This window comes from Rhopilema esculentum, chromosome 21, assembly GCF_057945365.1.
Source record: "Rhopilema esculentum isolate cy_ngs chromosome 21, ASM5794536v1, whole genome shotgun sequence".
Taxonomy (NCBI): domain Eukaryota; kingdom Metazoa; phylum Cnidaria; class Scyphozoa; order Rhizostomeae; family Rhizostomatidae; genus Rhopilema; species Rhopilema esculentum.
In genome coordinates this window covers 12,112,774-12,133,112 of record NC_142835.1, presented here as the reverse complement: position 1 = coordinate 12,133,112, position 20,339 = coordinate 12,112,774, and the positions used below count along the sequence as shown (strand labels likewise).

General features: G+C 36.7%; 1 protein-coding gene across 2 annotated transcripts in view; it reads left to right on the top strand.

The window, feature by feature from the left end:
• The first annotated feature begins 10,549 nt into the window (after positions 1 to 10,549).
• The window catches only part of LOC135684979 (nucleoprotein TPR), a 53,294-nt gene continuing 43,504 nt past the window's right edge, over positions 10,550 to 20,339 (top strand). For both annotated transcript variants that reach the window (XM_065200717.2, XM_065200716.2), the window contains exons 1-12: positions 10,550 to 10,835; positions 11,387 to 11,491; positions 11,924 to 11,997; positions 13,174 to 13,270; positions 13,633 to 13,694; positions 14,055 to 14,096; positions 14,947 to 15,060; positions 15,470 to 15,520; positions 17,573 to 17,665; positions 18,819 to 18,899; positions 19,418 to 19,505; positions 20,016 to 20,084. In XM_065200717.2, the coding sequence (XP_065056789.2) occupies positions 10,667 to 10,835; positions 11,387 to 11,491; positions 11,924 to 11,997; positions 13,174 to 13,270; positions 13,633 to 13,694; positions 14,055 to 14,096; positions 14,947 to 15,060; positions 15,470 to 15,520; positions 17,573 to 17,665; positions 18,819 to 18,899; positions 19,418 to 19,505; positions 20,016 to 20,084 (1,045 nt within the window). In that variant the 5' untranslated portion in view covers positions 10,550 to 10,666. The remainder of the gene's footprint in view (positions 10,836 to 11,386; positions 11,492 to 11,923; positions 11,998 to 13,173; positions 13,271 to 13,632; positions 13,695 to 14,054; positions 14,097 to 14,946; positions 15,061 to 15,469; positions 15,521 to 17,572; positions 17,666 to 18,818; positions 18,900 to 19,417; positions 19,506 to 20,015; positions 20,085 to 20,339) is intronic.

The window sequence follows — 20,339 nt, the reverse complement described above, 5'->3', positions numbered from 1 at the left end:
TTTTGCCTATAAATCTCCTGATAATTTACATAATAATTTGGAAATTGCTGATGAGAACCCAGTGGTCAGTTCTTTAATATGTTGTGTCTGCTTGTTCAGTCTGTCCCTATATTTTGCTAAGTCACCTTCACAACGCGGGAACAAAACACACACATATTGGCAACAGAAAGACAATCACATATTGTTTTTATACCAGCCGGTAATGCGCCTTCGCAGTGATCTTTTTATTTAGCATTTGGTTTCTATTCTCACATAAATCTGCTTCACACTTGTTCATAAAAAAACAAAATGTTGGATTTCAATAGACGTAGAATCTCGAATGGTCATGGTTATGCCGATTAAAGACGATTAACCCGGCCTTGATAACTTCTATTGCACGGCTTTATGTTATAACAATAATTTTGCTTTAAGGCGTTTGTCAATGATTAAGAATTGCCATCATTCAATTCAACTGATCATGATCTGATCACTTCAAGACAACGTGTGCTGGATGAATTCGAATATGTTGATGATCAAGCCGAGAAAATTTCAGACTAAGTCGTAAGTAAATCATCCTTCTCTTGTTCTTAACCTTTTTTATGATGGTGAGGTTTCTGTTGCATGGATCTTGAGCTTGTCATGTGAAAATTATCTGAGTATAATATACAGACAAGTGCTTTGTTTATAACTCTGACTGAATCATCTTAAGAAGAATCTAATTTTGTTATGCCCAAACTGACGATTTTCGTGGACCATTTGATTTATTGACCAGCTTTTTTGTTTCCTTTAAGTGTTAATTGAATGTAAGTTTATCATCATCATCATCATCGTCATCATCATCATCATCAGATCGAGCCATCTCGGCGTTTCTTGACCCGCTCCCTCCATCCATCTCTATCATTCATTTCGTTTGGAACTTCATCTTTCAAACATCCTGTATCATCCATTGTTGGTCTGTAAATGTTTTCTAGGGGCGTCTTTGTGTTTGTCTTCCATGCAATGAAGTCCAAAGCAAAACATCTTCAGCAAGCTCCTCTTCACTACGCCAATAGTGTCCAGCAAATCTCATTCGTTGTTGTTTAATTGAAATACTGATACGAGGGATTTTACCATATAATTCTGCGTTAGTCAGATGATCTTTCCAAGATTTATTGAGAGCTACTCGCAGCATCCTTGTGTATGGACCATCTAACTTTTTATCTAGTTTTGATCTTAAAGTCCAAGTGATAGAACCATACACAAGGACAGATTCCGCTGTTGCTCTAAAATCATCTGGTAGGCTGGATTTCTAGATCACACTCATTCCATTTAATGCCCCCGGCCCCACCCTCCCCCACCCTACAAACGCACCGAAGGCGCTTTTTTAGTTTCTGGCAGGCCTACCGTTGTTGCTGGTTTGAATTTTTCAAATCAAAATTCCACTAATCTAAATGTGTATAGGCTGTTTGACTTTCAAAATATGTTTTGGACTAAGCCAAAAATTTTGCTTATTTCAGATTTATCCGGATAATTTGAATTTTTTAAGCAGCTGCTTCGTTTGTTATTCCTCTGCTTTAATTGCCTCTAAGGGAGCACCTTTTTGTCGATCATTTCCTTTGAGACCATTGGGTTTCCTTTGTATAGTAAAACGAAGAAAGTGAGGTGTCAAAAAAACTCAATCCAATGGTGTTCTTTGTTGCAGTTTGAATCGCTTTTGATAGTGCCATAAGATCAATTGAACATTTGTTTGAAAGGCCTTACAATTTTTGATAACAAAAATCAATTTTTAATAGGCATTATAGTTGCCATTTTGCCTTCTATCTTTGCGCATTGTTGAGTTCCTCGTTATTTTCTTTAAGACCCCGTTTACACTGTGCCGGATAAATTTTATCCGCATAAAATTTGTTCGGATAAAATTTGTTCGGATTGATTTGCGTTTACACTGTGCCGCACAAATTTTGTCCACTTTGCCCTCCCGTTTACACTGTGCCCGATAACTACAGTCACGTGACATGAATCATTCGCGTTCAGACAATGTCCGAGAAAATTGTCAAAGCACATTAGGCCAATATAGTTTAAATAATTCTTTGTTTGAAATAACACGTCACAGAAATGACGCCAATTTCACGTGGACTCAAGAAGAGACAGCACTTTTGATACATATATTATCGACTATAAGGCAGCAAAGGTGGCAAAAGGTCTTGATTGGGAGACGGTGAAAACAAAATATAATGAAATAGCCACTCGTTTTCAAGCAAGATATCCGAAAGCTGATTCTGGAGTTAATCGTGATGAATATCCCAATTCTGAAAGTGCAGATAAATTAAACAAAGCAACACGATTCTGTTTACGAGAAATGAGATTTGGCGCCACCTCGCGCCACCTTCTTTCTCTTTATTGAAAGAGCCTCGCTGTAAATCAAAATCAGCCTCGCAGCGGATGTGGATAAAATTTATCTGGATAAAACCGTTTACACTGTACAACATAGCTATCTGAACTAATTTAATCCACTTTCCTAAGTGAACAAATTTTGTCCGGATATCCGCTCTCAAATTTGTGCGGATAGCGTGGGTCTAGTGTAAACGGGAGCCCTATCTGAACTAATTTTGATGCGGATAAAATTTATCCGGCACAGTGTAAACAGGGTCTAAATCTACTTGCTGAAAGTATGTATTTGTTTGTCATCCGTGAAGCAGCTCTGCTGCCGTGGTCTCTTCATTTTATTGGAACTTGTTCAGCTTCTGTCATGGCCTGTGCACGCTGCAAAAATACATTGAAATTGTGTCAATCAACAGTAGGCAGGAACAACGCCAAACGGCAAGGAGCAATCCAATGTAAAATAATGTGACATGATAAGCTAAAAGTTTCAAAAGATTGTCTCATTCGCCCGGAGAGGCCTGCAGGGTTTTCGCTTGCCATTTCTTAAAACGAATTGCAATCGAGGCTGGCAGCCTCGGGGGTCATTGTCATATTGGTCCAGTTGGGGTCATTTCGGTCTGGGAATCATTGGTCTGGACCGATATGACCCTGGAGTCATACTGGTCTGGAGAGTCATATTGGTCTGGAACATATATATTATATCTCAAAATTTTCCAAATTCCAAATCCGGGTTTTCCGTTTCTTTAAACTATATTCCAGGTTTTGGGTCCTGATATTCTCGAAACATCCTCTTTTTCATGTGCGCGCTTCTCAATTGAAAAAGCATTTGCAATCTTTGGGGCTATACTTCATTTGGAAGCTATCTCTTTTTACTAGATAGTTTAGCGCTGCAGCCCAAAGTTTTGGGAAGGATAACGGCGTTATGCCGCGATACCCCTCCACTACACCACTGGTGCCTCATCAGTCACAGGGCACTCTTCGCTCTGTGCCCAGGACTCCTACAGTTACAGAAGCCACAAATTTTTTGTAAAGATTTATGATCCAAACCTTCCTTTTATTTAGCAATGTGGTGGATATTCCTCAAATCCACGACCTAATGGTAAAAGCTCCTTTGAAAAAAGCAAACATTTAGTAAACTAAAGCTTTTCGTCTGACACTCTTCAGAGTTTAAAACGTCAGAACATAGATCGAAAACTCTACGCTAAGAAATATATATACCCAGTTGTGGATCGAAATAGGCCAATCAGAAACACGAGCACATGACTGTAAAGGTTGACCAATCAGTGCCGCTTGCCTATTAGAATGTTACCAATGGAGTCCCAAGGTGAAAACGAACTCCTTTTGTCTACACAGTAGCGGTTTTTTCGTGCTTATGTAGATAGATTCTAAAACTGCTAGGTGGAACGACGATCGGGCTTTACCAATAATCCGAAACATGTCGCCATTATAGTTTTTTGCACAAACTGGGTTTTCTAGCAAATGCTGCCCGATAGCAGAATCGCAGGTCTTATTAGTAATTTTGGATTTGCAAGACCGAGGTGGCTGTTCTCTTTGGGGATTTGTTTTGTTTCTAATATTAGATGGAACGTGTTGTTCCATCTAACACGTTCCATCTAATGGAACAACACGTTCCATCTAATATTAGAAACAAAACAAATCCCCAAAGAGAACAGCCACCTCGGTCTTGCAAATCCAAAATTACTAATAAGACCTGCGATTCTGCTATCGGGCAGCATTTGCTAGAAAACCCAGTTTGTGCAAAAAACTATAATGGCGACATGTTTCGGATTATTGGTAAAGCCCGATCGTCGTTCCACCTAGCAGTTTTAGAATCTATCTACATAAGCACGAAAAAACCGCTACTGTGTAGACAAAAGGAGTTCGTTTTCACCTTGGGACTCCATTGGTAACATTCTAATAGGCAAGCGGCACTGATTGGTCAACCTTTACAGTCATGTGCTCGTGTTTCTGATTGGCCTATTTCGATCCACAACTGGGTATATATATTTCTTAGCGTAGAGTTTTCGATCTATGTTCTGACGTTTTAAACTCTGAAGAGTGTCAGACGAAAAGCTTTAGTTTACTAAATGTTTGCTTTTTTCAAAGCTATTTACAAGTTTTGTACCAGCAAAAGATTGTTGGTAAAATCTCCCTGCTACGGATGGAACTTCAATAATTGCAAAACAAGAATATAATCATACTTCATCTCATTCGCACACTAAAATATTTTGCAGCGATAGAAGTTGCGAATTGAAATGAAAATATTCAGCAAGAGGATCAGCAATTGTCTTTTTTTTGTTATTCCCACCATAGTATGGAACCTATGTGCCAAATGTCAGTTTTATATTATTTTTGTCCGGGTAAAATCGTAATTCGACTACACTATTAGGCTTTTCACAGGAGCGGATCCAGGCTATAGCAACTGTAGCTAGAGCTATAGTCAAATTCTCAGTGTTTGATTTTCGAAATACAAAGTTTCCTTGCAGTCCCTAAAAATGTGTTTATGCCCACAAGTGTTTACTATCAACATTTGAAAGCAACGGTATAGGTTATCAAATGCGATTAACAAACATGCAATGCTGGCAATGTGTCATCACAATGCCTCTCCAGATAAGATATAAAACACTGAGCGCAGAATGGTCTAATATTAAAACTTAGACGAATCAGAAGTTTCGTTCTTTGTTGACAGTAACCAACCAGAATTGAGCTACAGTGGATATTCCGAGCTATAGTCGGTCTAGCTCTAGGCTCTGGAAAAGACATCGAAGACAATGAAACCCGTACTATAATTTTTGGCGCGAGCTATAATGAAGCTATAGTCAGGTTTGAAAATGGCCTTTTAATCAATAGAATACGAGTATCCACGGTACTTCACCGCTCTCTGTCCCCTGTAAAGCAACCGTGGACTATAGCTCGTTTTCACCTCCTGGGTCCCCTGTAATGTAGTGTCAAAGGCAGGGACCAACTAGGGAATAGCCTGTGTTCCAGACCCCTACTTTTAAGTTAGGCTACTAGGGAATAGATAGGAACGGCGGAACGGCGGAACGCAGGCTTGAGTAAAAGGGCTTTTGAAAGATAATTCTCAGCTTCTACAAATTCATACGTAACTGCAATTTTATTTCGATCTTCTGTAGGTATCTTCAACATTGGCTAACTTTCGGCATAAGGAATTATTTTACATATTTTGAGAAGTTCAGAATTTTATATGAATCTTTCTGATTATTAAAATTGGCCATTTTCAAGGGAACTTTATTAAAAACAACCCTTGCCCCTTCTGTCAAAGGGCAACAGGGGCGGTTGTACCCCCACACCCCCATTTTCTGGCGTCCCTGGAAATAGAACAAGGATGTTCGAAGGAATATTTATAAATACGAAGCAACTATAAACACACATTGTTGTATCATTTGCCCATATAGTGGGCTTGTCCCACAAGCAAGGAGGGCGTGGTCCCGATCCCAAAAGCTTTGAGCTACAGTCACCAAAAATCCTGGATCCGCCCCTGTAAATTCATGCCATCTGAACTATATTGTTTTGACAGACGAATTTGGTCTTGTCTGCATTGACGTATAGTCCTATTTCTCTCGCAGATGTTTCAACAATGTGGAGGAGTGAAGGTGCATTTTTAAAGTAGGCGGCCAATACTGCTAGATCGTCAGCATAATCAGCATCTGTAATTTTCTTAGCTGGATTTTGTCTGCTCTTTTGTTTGGTCAGGGTGAATCCAAGATCTAAATTCTTGTCAAGACATTTTTTCAAGACGTTATCTAGGCAAATTATAAATATGAAAGGTGCGAGTGTGTCGCCTTGGAGTACTCCTGCTGTGATATTGAAGAAGTCTGTATCTCCATCTGGTGAACGGACCAATGAGCGAGTGTTATGATACAGCATCATGATGGTATTTACTGTTTCTTTTGGTGTTCCATAGGCTAATAAAATATCTTTCATCTTCCCTCGATATATGGAATCAAATGCCTTGGAGAAGTCAATAAATAGGAGAGTTGCTGGGAGGTTTTTGGACTTTATGCCTTCTAAAATACATCGAATATTAAGTTTTTGCCCTGATGTTGATCTGTTAGTACGAAAACCGTTTTGGTTTTTCCTCAGTATTGGGTCGATTTCAGGTCTAATTCTTTTGCTCTGTGAAGCCCCGTATGCCGGGGCGAAATATTAGCCATCACTGACTTGTGTGCTTGTTGTTTGTTTGTTCTCGTCGCGTTGCGGTGTTCCTTACAAACTACTAATTCTGTTTAGCAGCATTAGATAATAGATTTTTGCTGCTATTGCTGTTAATGTGATGCCCCGATAATTCTTAGTCAACCCAAGGTTGCCTTTTTTGGGAAAAAGGAGCAAGCACTCATCTCTCTAGCTATGTATAGGATCTTCTTTATAAACTCCATTACATAGCTCCAATAAGATACGATGAGATTCATCTAGTTTCCTTACTCATGTTGGTATTTCGTCCAGACCGCAAGCTTTCCCAATTTTCATGCTATTTACTGCCATTTTTAGTTCAATCATGAATAATATTCAAAGCATCTCTTATACGTGTATAATATTCAAAACAAGTTATAACATTTGGGCAACAATATCAAATCTATCCCAGTTGTCTTTGAGAGGCAAGAAACGGACACGGTGAATATCAAATCCCTCACATTTTGCGATTATCTCTTGCACACGAGAACAACAACCCAAATAAAAAAAGCAATAGAACAAATTAAATAGAGCAAAAGTTCCAACAATTTTAGAAAGAGAATAGTTTTTAAGGTACCATGGAATATATCCAGTTGCTCTTAGACCCCATTTACACTGTTTGAACACGATACATCTTTTCTCATCGCATTTACACTGTAGCAAAAAAAGGGAGCCAAATTTGATCCCATTTACACTGGAGTAAAAAGAACGGAATCTTCATGTGAAGCATGCGCAGTAGCGCAGCGACGTTACCAAAAGGGTCCGTTCCTGACCGTTTACAATAGAAAAAATAAGCATTATTGGGAACGGACCGAAAGAATGTCGCTTTTTAGCAAAACCAAAGAAGTACGGAACCTTTCCCAAACTATCACGGAACCGAGATACCTGTATACCTACCGCCCCGTTTTCTGGCACGGAACCAAGGAGTTCCGTTCTTTTTTTCTGTAGAGTAAACCGGGTCTAAAGTAATTTCATGCAATACTTTCAGCCACATTTCATCATACATTTATCTAATTTTTTCCCGTGGAACCTTATGGAATAAAATCTATTTATTTTAATTTTTTCATTGAGATGTCATACATCCTGAAATTTATGAATGTATTCTTAACATGCGAACATATCTATTATATTTTTCCTAGGTTTCACCATCTGGCAACAGCTGGCAATCCTGTTTAAAAGGGAAATGGACAGAGGCTAGGACGTTTTACAAAACTAAAGAAATCTGCGACAATCAGGAGAGCAAGATGGATACCATCAGCTATGTTTCTCTGTCGGTGTTCTATGGCTTGACGATAATCATAGGCTGTGTTTTGAATTTTGTCATTCTAATAAGAATCATGTCAAAGAAGAGCTTTCGCATCAAACATGCCAACTTGTTTCTTGTTTCACTTTGTCTGTCCGATATGTTTACATGTGCATACAGCATCACATATCATCTGGTCCACCTGCATCCGGCGATCTACAGCAGCTACTTATCAACAACCTACTGCAGAGTGACCCAGTACTTCGTATATGCATTAGCATTTGTATCAACGCTGAGTCTGACAGCTGTTTGTATTGAGCGCTATCTAGCGATCACAAAACCGTTTTTTTATGCAAGTAGTAAAATGGCAACTTTATGTTATATAATGTTGTTGTTACCATGGATACACTCCTTCGTAACATCCATCCCTGTCTTGGTGCTGCCAGTTGTCAGCATTACCAACTACACTGGCTTTCCATGTGGGTTTGTCTCAACCTGGGAAGCCCAGCAAATTTACATGGTACTTGTGCCCATGAATATTTTGTTACCTTTCATCTGCATCGTTTTCTCGTGTATTGCCGTGTTTAATGTCGCACGCAAACAGTTGCATTCTATAAAGGCGCTAACTCCTTCAGCACTGAACCAAACAACAAAGGAAGCTATGGCTGAAAGCCACACCAGCGACAGTGTAGATATCGTTAGATTGAAAACAAACGAGGAGAGAGACAGAGCAAATCGCAAGAACGTCACTAAACGATTTGATAAGGGGAATTTCCGGGAAGAGACACGCATAGCATTCGCTACTCTGGCAGTTGCAATTGGTGTTCTCTTTGCTTGGATGCCTTACCTTGTAACACGATTGTTGTATTTGATAGGCATTGAGCTTGACGACTCTTTACACTTATTTGGCACTGCTTTCACACTTGCAAACTCAGCTTGGAACCCAATCCTCTTGTTAGCCGTTCGAAAAGACCTCAGAAAGTCGGTTTTATCTTTGTTCAGAAAGTCACAAATTTAAACCAAAGCATAGACATCATTGAAAAATTAAACAAGCAAGATTAGAAAGTTATGCTGAAGATAGATAGGTGAACGGTAATGCTGGACATCTTACTGTATCTTGACTATATTCTACTCACAGAATATTACGCGATCCATCGTTGTTTCGACCTTCCTCTGCATTTCCAGCTAACTGCCAACTTCAGACGTTCAATTAACCACAATCCTGTATCATTTCGGAAGGTTTTAGTGTTTAATGTTTGTTTGGCTAAAGTTATAATGTGCTTGAATTTGAGCAAGACAAAAAGATTCGCTTGCTTGAAGCAATGTACGGAAACAAAGATTGCCTTTGACATGGTCTTGTGACAGATTTTGGCAAATCTCGCGGTTCTGATCGTTTTATTTACAAAGACCCAGGGCTTTTTTGGCTTCAACCTCCGTTGAACGCTTTAAATGTTCAGTGATGCTCGGTAATATTCAGCGATGTCCAGCGATGTCCAGCAATGTTCAGCGAAGTTTGAACATGTTCAATGGCTCGACACGATACTCTATATTTGGAAACCATTTGTACCTGGGTACTTTCTAATCCTTTTTCAATGTCCAAATTTTAAAACCTTCTGTTTTCATTTACGTACTTTGAATTTGTTGAAAATTTTTCCATGTTAGTTTAAGTACCGTGTTTTTTATGTAATATTGAACTTTTTATTTTGAGAAAGTTGTTATGATAAAGTTTAATGTTGAAGACAATAACAGTATTTTTTTGCTAAAATTGGCCAATTTGCATATTTTTTGTCACTGCATTATTCTAGCAAAGTTGATGTACTTTGTGTTCTTGTCCATTCTATTCTTTCAAATAATTTCTAATACTCAGTTGTCCTTTGTTATTCATGGGCGTATTGGAGACTAGACGTTGCCCGGAAGACCTTGCTTTATTCAGATGAAATTTCCCGGAAGGGCCTGAAATTCATTAACTTTTGTCTGACGGGGACGGGGGTGACTGGGACGGGGGCAGCCTCCTAGCTTTTTTGTCTCCTACACCTATATTTGGCAATAAATAATTGAGTTGCCTGTTCGTACATAATTCAGTATTCTGGTACACAATAAATGTAAGCAGGCTCGTCGTTATTAGCTGTTGTGCTTAAGGGTTGCCTAATTCGCCGACAAAATGGGTGAGCCATCTGTCATTTGCCGACTAAGCATCCCTAGGTATCAAACAAATCCACGGCAAAACATAGTCAAACTCGGCAAAACAAAGTCAACCACGGAAAATAAAGTTAAATCACGGCAAAACAAAGTCAATTCACGGTATGAGTAATTTAACTCACGGCAAAAGAAAGTCATCTTCGGCAAGAGAAAGTCAACTCACGGCGGAAATGATAATTCACGCATGCGCAAGGTAATGCTCAAACGGCGAACGATCACTGATCAGTTCGGAAAGTGATCTTACCTTGCATGTACATGTTCTGCTCAAATTGTGGTACACGTGGCTCTGATGGAATTTCCCCCTTTTGCCTCCCTTTTTATCAATTTGAAATTGACTACGAATTCCTCAAAAAAATTTATAATTCCTTTGAATTACTCTGAAAATTCATTTTTTGCGTTAAACAAAAGAAGCTTGAGCGTCCCCAAAAGGCTGCTGAAAGCTGACCCCCCCCCCCCCCTTTACAGAGCTGTTCAAGTTCAAAGTGGAAATAAGATTTGTAATTAACAAATTGATAAGTTATTTTTTTCAGTTCCTTGTTGCTGTTGTAAAATCAAAAATCGTATTGTTGCTGTTGCTGTTACATTGAACACGAGGCAAAAAGGAAAGAATCGTGCGAAGGTGGTCAATGGCGCGGAATTTCTCTTCAGGCTGATGGCATCCATATTTCAATGACTTAGAGTTTTTTCTTTTTAAAGATGGAAGTTTTTGAACAAAAAGTTTCTGATCTCTTTCGTAAATATACGGGGGAAAACAGTTCTTCTTTTGATCAAGAATCATTCGAAAGCGAACTGAAGTCGGTCCTAGACACGGGTCTGAAGGTGAAGGAGATTTTTCAAAAGGGGAGGAAAGATAGGCTGAATGCTGGTAATGTCTTTTCTTCGAATATGTATATTTAAGGAACCTGAATGCATTCAAACGTTCAAGGCTACCATAGCCTAAATTAAGTGAACTGTTTTATTTCCTGCGCGAGTGTGTTCTTATTATTAGAAAACACCCCGTAATAACACAAATGATACTTCTATTTCAGTTCTTTGTTGTGTTCTCAATATGTTGAGAAAGTTAGCTTCGTTAGAATTTTTTTCAAATTTTACCAAAACACCAACCTATTGGTAACCCCTCGAAAGGTAGAGCTTTAAGTATAATTTAGTTTCACACTAAGAGAAAAATCGATTTTGTCATTATCATTATGTCATAAAACCAACACCATTTAAATATTATAATCAAACAACTCTCCCCTAATTAAAATAACAAGCTTTTAAAAGTATTTACAGTTTACATGTGCAAGTACAACAATAGTGTGATCAATGAAGTATTAACCATACTACAAGGGGCTCAATAGAGCTTAGATGTTAAACTGGTAAACTGTTTGGCTTCATTGCACCATAAACTTTGTTGATAATTAGTTTTCTTTTCAGAACACCAAGTTTGTCAGTTGGAAAAGCAAGTCATTTCCTTGAATAAAAAGCTAGGTAAAGATGCTGAAGAATTATCCAAGTTAAGAGCAAGAGTTGAAGAAGCTGGTATGTTATGTTTTAATCACTTATTCAACAAACACAACTGAATCAGGGCACTGGGCTGGGAAACCTTTTTGGTTCTCTCAGTGTTCTGGGCAACTTATTAAAAATTGTATCAGATAAATCATATTGTATGGATTGATCTTTAACTATGTATGTTCTATTAATATATCTTTGGTTAACTTGTATTCGATAAATTGTAAATATATTGCTGAATTTGAATCTTCTTCATAACAATACAGCTTGAAACTAACATTGCTGCTAAACTGAAAATTGTTACAATTTTAAATTGTAGATCTTTCTGAAATAAATTAATATGGATTATGTTAAAGTAGTTCCTATGAAGTTTCACTTGTAAGTTCATAGAAATATTTTTATTGGCCCTACACAAATTTGGTTACCTTGTATTAATCCAGATTTTGCCCGCTTTTATACCAGATGAAAAATTGACACATAAACACGAGCAAGTAAGAAAATTGGATGATGAAAAAACAGATGCTATTTCCAAATATGTAAGTACAGCAGTTCATAATTGTTTTTGCTAGCTAGAAAGCAACTGAGTTGAGAGTTCCCAGTGGGACAAAATGAGACAAAATGAGTAATTTGCGAAGCTTGTTCTCGAGAAGCCCATCTTTTAAAATCGATGTCCAAGAAAGGAATGTGGTATATGTTTTCTTCTTAATCCTGGTAGAATAAGATCTTCTCAACTACAAAGGGTTGTGATAATTTACTTCTACTGGTAAATACTCGTTTAACACTTTACTCCTTCAATCCTTCTAAGAATATATTCCATATACTTTAGCCAGACTTTGAAATCCTTTATAGTGCTGGCAGTTATTTGCTTCTCTTTGATGTTTTTTTTTAAATTAATTTTTTGAATGAACCATCTTTGTTTTTACATTCGTTTTCAATGTGCATTGTAGTTCTAATTTCTAGATTTTTTATTGTTTATTGTTTTGGTAGCAGTGACTAAAATGTGTAGTGCAGCTATTTGTAATTTGTAACATAAAGGTTGAAAAGGAGAGAATTGTGGGGTGAACACCAATCAGCCAATTGTTTTTTGAAACAATATGTGAGGCATGCCTTTCCTTGAGGTTTACTTTGAGTGTCTGCATTGTACCATGCCAACACAAATAATAGAGACATCCAGGTCAACTAGGTATCCAAAAATGTAGAGGTGAATGAATCAACCAGACCTGTAAAGAGCTATGAAATTGACAAAGTAAACATTAACATTTATAAAATCAAGCACTCCAACAAAGATTATAAAGTTTATTTGGAAAAACATATTTGAATGGCAAGGACTCACCAAGATAAGCAGGTCGAACAGCTTTGTAAATGGGAAAACATTTTTGTTGTTGAGAACCTGTTGCACCATAAAAATTTTTTAATGTATATATAAATATATTTCAAAGATGGTATAGATTTTATGTGCTATGTTTGACACTTGCACTTTTGCTAGCATTAAAAATTAAGATTTTGTATTTCTTAAAATTTCTAAAGAAAAAATCAGACAGTGTATCAAGGCCTTTAGGATTTTATTATAGCATACTGCTTAGGACTTTGTTATGCAATGATGATTATTTGTAGTGCAATGAAGCATCATTTTGAAACCTTGATGTTTTCCAATATTTAGAAATGGATTAATTTTGCTAAGCCCTAACAATATTGGTTTATACTTTTTAAAGAATTTTTCAAACAATGAAAAAAAGCAACTTGAAGATGAGAAGGCAACACTTCTTGAAGTTCTGGAGAAGAAAAGCAAAGAGATTGAGAGGCTTGACAGTAAATATTGCAAAATTTTCTACAATATGCATTATTGATAAATGTTTAAATAAAAAGTTCATGATTTTCAGAACTTGATTGGATGTATAGCTGTCAAACCCTTCTAAGCTTAATCAACCCAATAAATGGCCGATGAATATCTGACAAAGTGAGATGTCTACGGACTCCAGCAGATAGAAGCTGTGTGCTGAATGCAATGGATTTCCTGTTGGAACATTGCAAATCATCACATTTAAGATTTGATGAGATTTTCAAGGAAGAAGCATTTGTTAGTAAATGATACCTACAGGTCACCTAGCTCAGTCGCAAATTATGATTTATTATGATATTTTTGAGTTAATGTAATGTCAATTTTTCCTTAGATGAATGGAAATCAATGTCTCAAAAACTTTCTGAAGCAACCAAAGCAAATTATGAGGCTCAGGTAATAAAAAATATTTTCTGCATAAAAGCAGAACAGGCTATCGCTGTGCACTGATCTTTGGTTTGAATAAGACTTTCATGAATTTTTGCTTGTATTTTTCGATGCTTTGACTTTTGCAGTTTTGGTCCTGACCAGCCAAGTACTTTTATCATGCTATTGTTGTGATATTTATAAATAATAACAAGACCTTTGGTTTATAAGATATTTCTTAAGGAAATGCAATAATAGCCAATGTCAAACACTTGAAAATACGTTTTATTGGAGGAGTGAAGCTTTAATGACATTGCCAATAAAATTACTCTCTAGACTGCCTAAATTCCATCAAAGATTTTTCAATTGCCTTCATTTATTTTACTGTAGGCCAAATTAGATGAATTCCAAAGTGGTGACATTACACGAGAGGTAGGTCTTGCCCACTCTTATTCTTTCTCTGTTAAAGATTCAGTGATTCAACATACGCAAACAAAAGTTTTATTTTGAAAGTAAGACGTGTATTTCAAACTTATTTAAACATGCCGCTAACCCTGTTCCAACTAGCAGGAAACTACAAGCTTTTAGTTATTAATCTTTTGAGGGTGGAAGTCTGCCAAAGTTTCTCCACTTGTGCCTAATTTGTAAGTGAGTTCTACAGTTTCATTTCCATTTAACAGGTTTTAAAAAGGGTTTGTTTTGTGTATGTGTGCGCAAAAAAGTGTCCCAAATAGTGGTGACTCTAAAAAGGTGGTTTGATAATGAAGAAAGAATTTCATTTATTGAGAATCTAAAAACGAACCAGACAGTTTTATTGCATATTTAATTGCAAATAGTTGGATGCATCAGCCAGCCCTTTTTTCATCACCTAGCAGCTTTTTATCAAATCGATTATTTAACGGTTCATATGTGCTTAAAATTTTACAGGATGTAGATAGCGAATGTTTCTTTTATCTTAATAATAAAACTGTAAAACTGTAAAAAATGAAACGAAAATGAGTGATGCTGCAAGTTTTGGCAGCTTGTTTGTTACTTAAACTTGATAGCTATAAACTTGAAAATTATGGAACGAATTATTTTCGACAGTTCACCTCAATTTGGGGGAATATATCGAATTGCTGGTTTTTGGCTGCTTAGAAATCGTCCTTGATCCTCGTTTTAAAATATGAATGTAGCATTTCGTTCCTCTACTGTAGCCACCATTACCGTATTGCCTATAATCTGTCTTGAAGGCGGTGCTTTTGCTCTAGGCACGGTATTAAAATTTCCTTTTTCAATCTAGTTCAAGCTGAAACGATTAGAGCAAGAAAAGGACCTTCTTAGCAGCCAAAATGCCCACCTCATGACTCAGCTGAATGGAAAAACAGAGGAGCTTTCAACCCTCAAAAGAAACAAGGTGAGTAGAAATTTCAAATTGATCAATTTTATCAATGACCCAGAGGACTCTTTGAAAGATACGTTAAGACTAGATAGCTAATGTAGGAATTTAGGTTACCTTTTTCGTAACTCTATTAAATTTTGAAAGATAGTCTTGTTAGAAATGGGCCCCTAAAGGCGGAAGCAGGATAGATTAAAGGTTGAAATATTTTTTCAGCATCTAAGATAAGAAAGTTTTTCCTGTTTAAGGGAAAAAGGTTTCCCGGAAACACAAATTGTAGAACGGATCGCTTACGATATTCGTTTTGCATATCAGTTTTCTGAAGTGTTTTGTTGTCTTGAATATTTGCGATTAACATTCCATGTCTCTTACTTGATTTATCTCGTTGTCATATTTTGTTAAAACTTGCTCTTTTATTTTTTGCTAGACTTCTGAGGTACTTGATCTGCAAAATCTTGCTGACAGTCAGAAAAATCAGGTAATTTTTTGGCATTTAAATTATTTTGGAAACTGATTTAAATGTTAAGTTGTTTCTGGTGTTTGTTTTCCTTCTGGAAGCTGAAAAAGGCGTGCAATAGATAGCTATGAAGACGATATAGGTCAATTTAGGGAGTAGGTTGTTGCCATTTTTGCTTGAATGATTACATATGACAAACAGACAATCAATTTTGTCGATGTTTCAAAGAGAATAGAATATGTCCAAAAAGGTCCACGTATTTTAAAAATTGGAGTGGCAGTCCTTTTCGTGAGCAAAATTACGCGTGTGTGGCAAATCGCACATGTAAACAAATTTGCGCGTGCGATCGCACTTGTAAGAAAATTTGAAGTACAAACCTGATAAAATTGGTAAAAGGAGCAAGAAGGAAAAAGCCACTCGAATACGTGCAAGAGCAAAACTCAAAATTAATCAATACATAACAGATGTTGTTGCCCTTAGCAGCCATCTTTTAAAAGTCGTCGTCACTCTCCAAAGTGACAAGAGCAAGTAAAAATTGTTTCCAACAGCTACTTGCTTTCAGGGCCTAATTACGTTTTGACAGGAAATCAGTTATTACACTTAACACGCTAATGGTGACTTAGCTGAAAGACGAGACGCTAAGTTGAATGGAGCACTCAGTCAAAAGCCAAACATCACTTCCGAAAATTGGAAAAATCATATTGTGGTCAAAAGTACGAATCAAGTAACAAGGGAAAGGATAAACAATCATGAGACCATGGGAAATTGATGTTAAAGGGCCTCTCCAGCAAAAAAAAATTTTTTTTAATGACTTAAAAGTTAGCATCTGGTGCGTGTATTATGACAAAGTCATTGTTTTTGAAAAATTCCAATTAGTTTAGAAGTTGTAAGGCTTTACAGTTGCACCTTTCCGAGAAAAAAAACGACAAAAGCCGAATCAGTTTGGTGACATTCTGACGTCACAATGTGCGGCTCTCGTTCGCCATGAATTTCGTATATCTTTCACCGAAGCGTGAAGGACTCGTGGTCACGCGTTGATAACTGCATCAAGTTCCAGTTCCTGTTCCAGCTCTTCCCTCGCGTATAATTAATCGAAATTGACACTTCAGTTGTTCTCCAGAAACGATGAACAACTAAAGGCTTCAGAATTGGTGTCTGAAATGCTCAAACTAAAAGCTGGTGGAACAGAACTGAGAGTACCATCACTTGCAGTGTTCAATTTGCGAATCGCCGTCGTTCGATTCGGTTTGAGGCGAGACTATCCGAAATACACTGTGACGTCAAAATTGCGTCACAGTGTCACCAAACCAAACATTTTTGTCGGTTAATTCAATTAAATTATCGAAATGCAAGAGCTTATATCTCACAAACTGTAAAAAAATATCGAAAAACAAATAACGAATTCGTGATCAGCAGGCTCAACTTCTTTATAAAAATTGCCAATAAAATACAAGTGCAAAATTTGGCTGGAGAGGCCCTTTAACAGAAAACTGCAAAAACACCTGTTTGCGCGTGTGGTCAAAAGCACGCGCACTTTAACTTGCGCGTGTGCAGGCGTGTGCGGGTGCGATCGCACGCGCTAAACGAAAAGGACTGGAGTGGTAATTTTCTTCGTTGACAGTCAAAGTCGGGCGATTCGACAATTTGAATTTGCCCTCTTATTCGAGCGGATTATTTGTGCTTCTTTATTACCCCCATTTAGAACTTTTAGTTATTATTTTCTTGTCAATTCACAGAAATTTAGCTTCGAAGGTTAATGCAAAAAGCAAAAAGTATCGCAACATAAGAAAAAGTTCTCCATAAATTTGTTAGAGAGTTTTCCTGTATTTCATTAATTCACTATATTATCAAATTCTACATGAAGAGATTTTGCCATTGCGAGCTCAAAGCAAGGAATTTAGGTTTCTATATTTTCGAATATTTGTGATGAAAGAAATTAAAGAGTATGACGTAACTTGACATGTAAAGTCAAAAGCAGAACTAGCAGTATATTGGGGCATATGGTACATTGCTCCTATCAAGGACAAGAAATATTTGCTATTTCTGTAGAGTTGTTTTTTTTTCATTTTGCAGCTGGAGAGCGTAACAAAAAGTTGTGAAAGCTATAAAGCAAAACTCGAGGAGCAGGAAAGTAAGATGGAAACATTGATGGAAAAGCTAAAAAGAGTAGGTTACCATGTATCATTGACGTCAACAAATTTTAAATCTTTCCGTGTGCATTTGGGATATTTTAACTTTTTCGTGTGGGTTTTTGCGAGGGACAAACCATTACATGAAAATTTCGTACACCTTTGATGGAAATGCTATTGTTTTATCTGAAAATCCCTGGAAATCCTTATGTTTTCTTGGAAATCTCTTTCTCTTTTTACAAGAATAAACTTCCCCCCGGTTTTTACTATTATTTACTTGGTTGGGTTGTTTTGATAGTGTATCCCAGATCTCCCAGAAAAAATCAGCTGATAATCTTAACAACATATGATTAAACGATAGGATGGTCCTAGCTGTGAATGCAACGTTTGCAAATACAATGATATCGATTTCCTGTAAATTTTGTCCATTCATATCCAATATTTAGCTTATGTATCCACGTATTTATTTCCTTTTCATTTGTTATATAGTAGATTCGAATTACATTAGTTGTATGTGTATATATGCATATATAGATTTATGTTGATATTCCGCAAAAAGCAGTTGATAGATACTTGCAATATAGATTTGATCGCAGAAATAACACTTTGTTGGTACCGGTTTCATCTGATCGTGCAGAATCTTCAGCCAATTTTCAGTTTTATTATGCAATTTATAGTCAATTTTATTATGCATATATATATGTATAGCTAGAAGCAAAATTAAATTGAAATAAAGTTACAAACAAACAAACAAACAAACAAACAAATCCTTCATATAATAAATTTCAAGTGTTATACTTAAATAAATACATGAATTTTGTTGAGTATTTTTCTCTAGAGAATTTTAGAGCAGAGTATTTTTAGAATTTTTTACCAAGAAGGAGAAAGTCGCTTCAGGACCACTGTGTTTTACAAGAAAGAAATTTGTGACCCAATGCAATTATCGTTTTCATACTTTCTCAGATTATGTTGTTATTTCAAGTGAGCAGCCTCAAATCAGCAGCTTTTCTCATCAGCTTAAACAAAGACTTTCTCATCAGCTAAATTCTGGTTTCAGCCACACGGTGTTGTGGCTATTCTTTAAGGAATTAAAATTGTAGTTCGCAACATTTGTTTTTAGTAGTTTAACTGTTTTGTCGTCTGTAAAAAGCCGTGCAATATAGATAAATGTTGAGTGCTATTATTTTTAGGCCAGGGGGGAGCTTGCAGACACTGATAGTACTATGACACAAGAGCTTAATGCAAAAAACAAACTGGTGGAGCTTTATAAGGTAAAACACTGCTCAGATTGTTATTTAAAATATTACGTTTAACTGGTTTGTTTATGTTTTCACTCTAATAGCGCTGAGGGTTTCATGAATAAATCTTTTAGATTAGATGACTCCAATGGGCTACTTAGTGCATTTTATGATTTAAACTAATTAAAGTCAAAAAGTTTTATAACCTGTTTGCAGTGATTTTTTAAATTTTTCAGTCCATGTTTTTAGTGTTTTTTAGAACTTGTTCTCTTTTGTCTTTAAGCGTCGAGCCAGTTTCATAATGAATTGACTGGCTGTAATATAAAAAGCAGTGCACCCCAAATTTTCAATTATTCAACGTGCGGACATTGTTATTTGAGGCAGTTTCAATATTTGGAATATACCACCTCTGTTTCTTTGCTTTGTTTTGCTTTGCTATGATAAGAAAATGAATGAAATGAACCCATCTTTGTGGATAGCTAGAGAGTAGAGAGAGGGTAGACTGTTACTAGGAAACAGAAGGTTCTACTGCTGATACGTCTCTTTTGCAGGAATCGTCTGAAGACAGCCAGAAACAAATCAGCGAAATGACATTTGCTCTGCTTGAAATCCAGAAGATTCTCAAAGAAACCGATGAAGGTAATGGCCCTCACCAGAATGGGACCCAACCAGGCAGCAAATATACGTTCATGATGTTTTAGTTATGTTAGATATTTTCAATCACTTTATTAGATGGGTTTGAAAAAGCTCATAAGGAGAAAGCTTTTTAAAAAGACACCAGTATAAAAGACAACTTTATAAGGAAAAAGCGGTATCAGGTTCGGGAAGTCATCCTGTAAAGAGAAATAGTTGTATAAGGAGATACTTCCAAAGCTTTGTATTGCAGACCGTTGAAGCAGGTGGTTGTACGAGGAAATTATATTATAAGCGAATTATTGAATAATCGTGGGTTTAATGTGACAGCTTTATATAAAAAGAGATGTACGTATGAGGGGTCAGCGATGGGTTTAAGGAGATAGCTGCATAAGAACGTAGCTAAATATGGATATATCGGAATAATTTTGTTCAGTTGAACCAGCTTTGCTTTTCGTCATTTACATTGTCTTCTTAGAGTATTCAATTCCTTTTCAACGTATTTTTATTTCGTAGAAAAATCTGCCTTGGAGGCCAAACTAGCCTTGGAAGAAGAAAAGCACAAGGAAAAACTGAACGAGCTCGGTTTGTTGCTTAAAATTTCCGTACAAAAGAGATGTGCTGCGTTCCGTCTGAAAAAATATTTACTAATTTATATTTGCTTATCTCGAACGTAAGCTTGACGTTAAATCTCATTTCAGTTCTTCTGATTGCCCTTTTTCTTTGAATGTTCAAAACGAGTTTTCTTAACATGCTCAAATTGAGAAAATTACAAGCTCTAAATAAAAGACTAGCTGTATGGAAACACGCTATTGACATGGCATTCATTTTTACAGTACT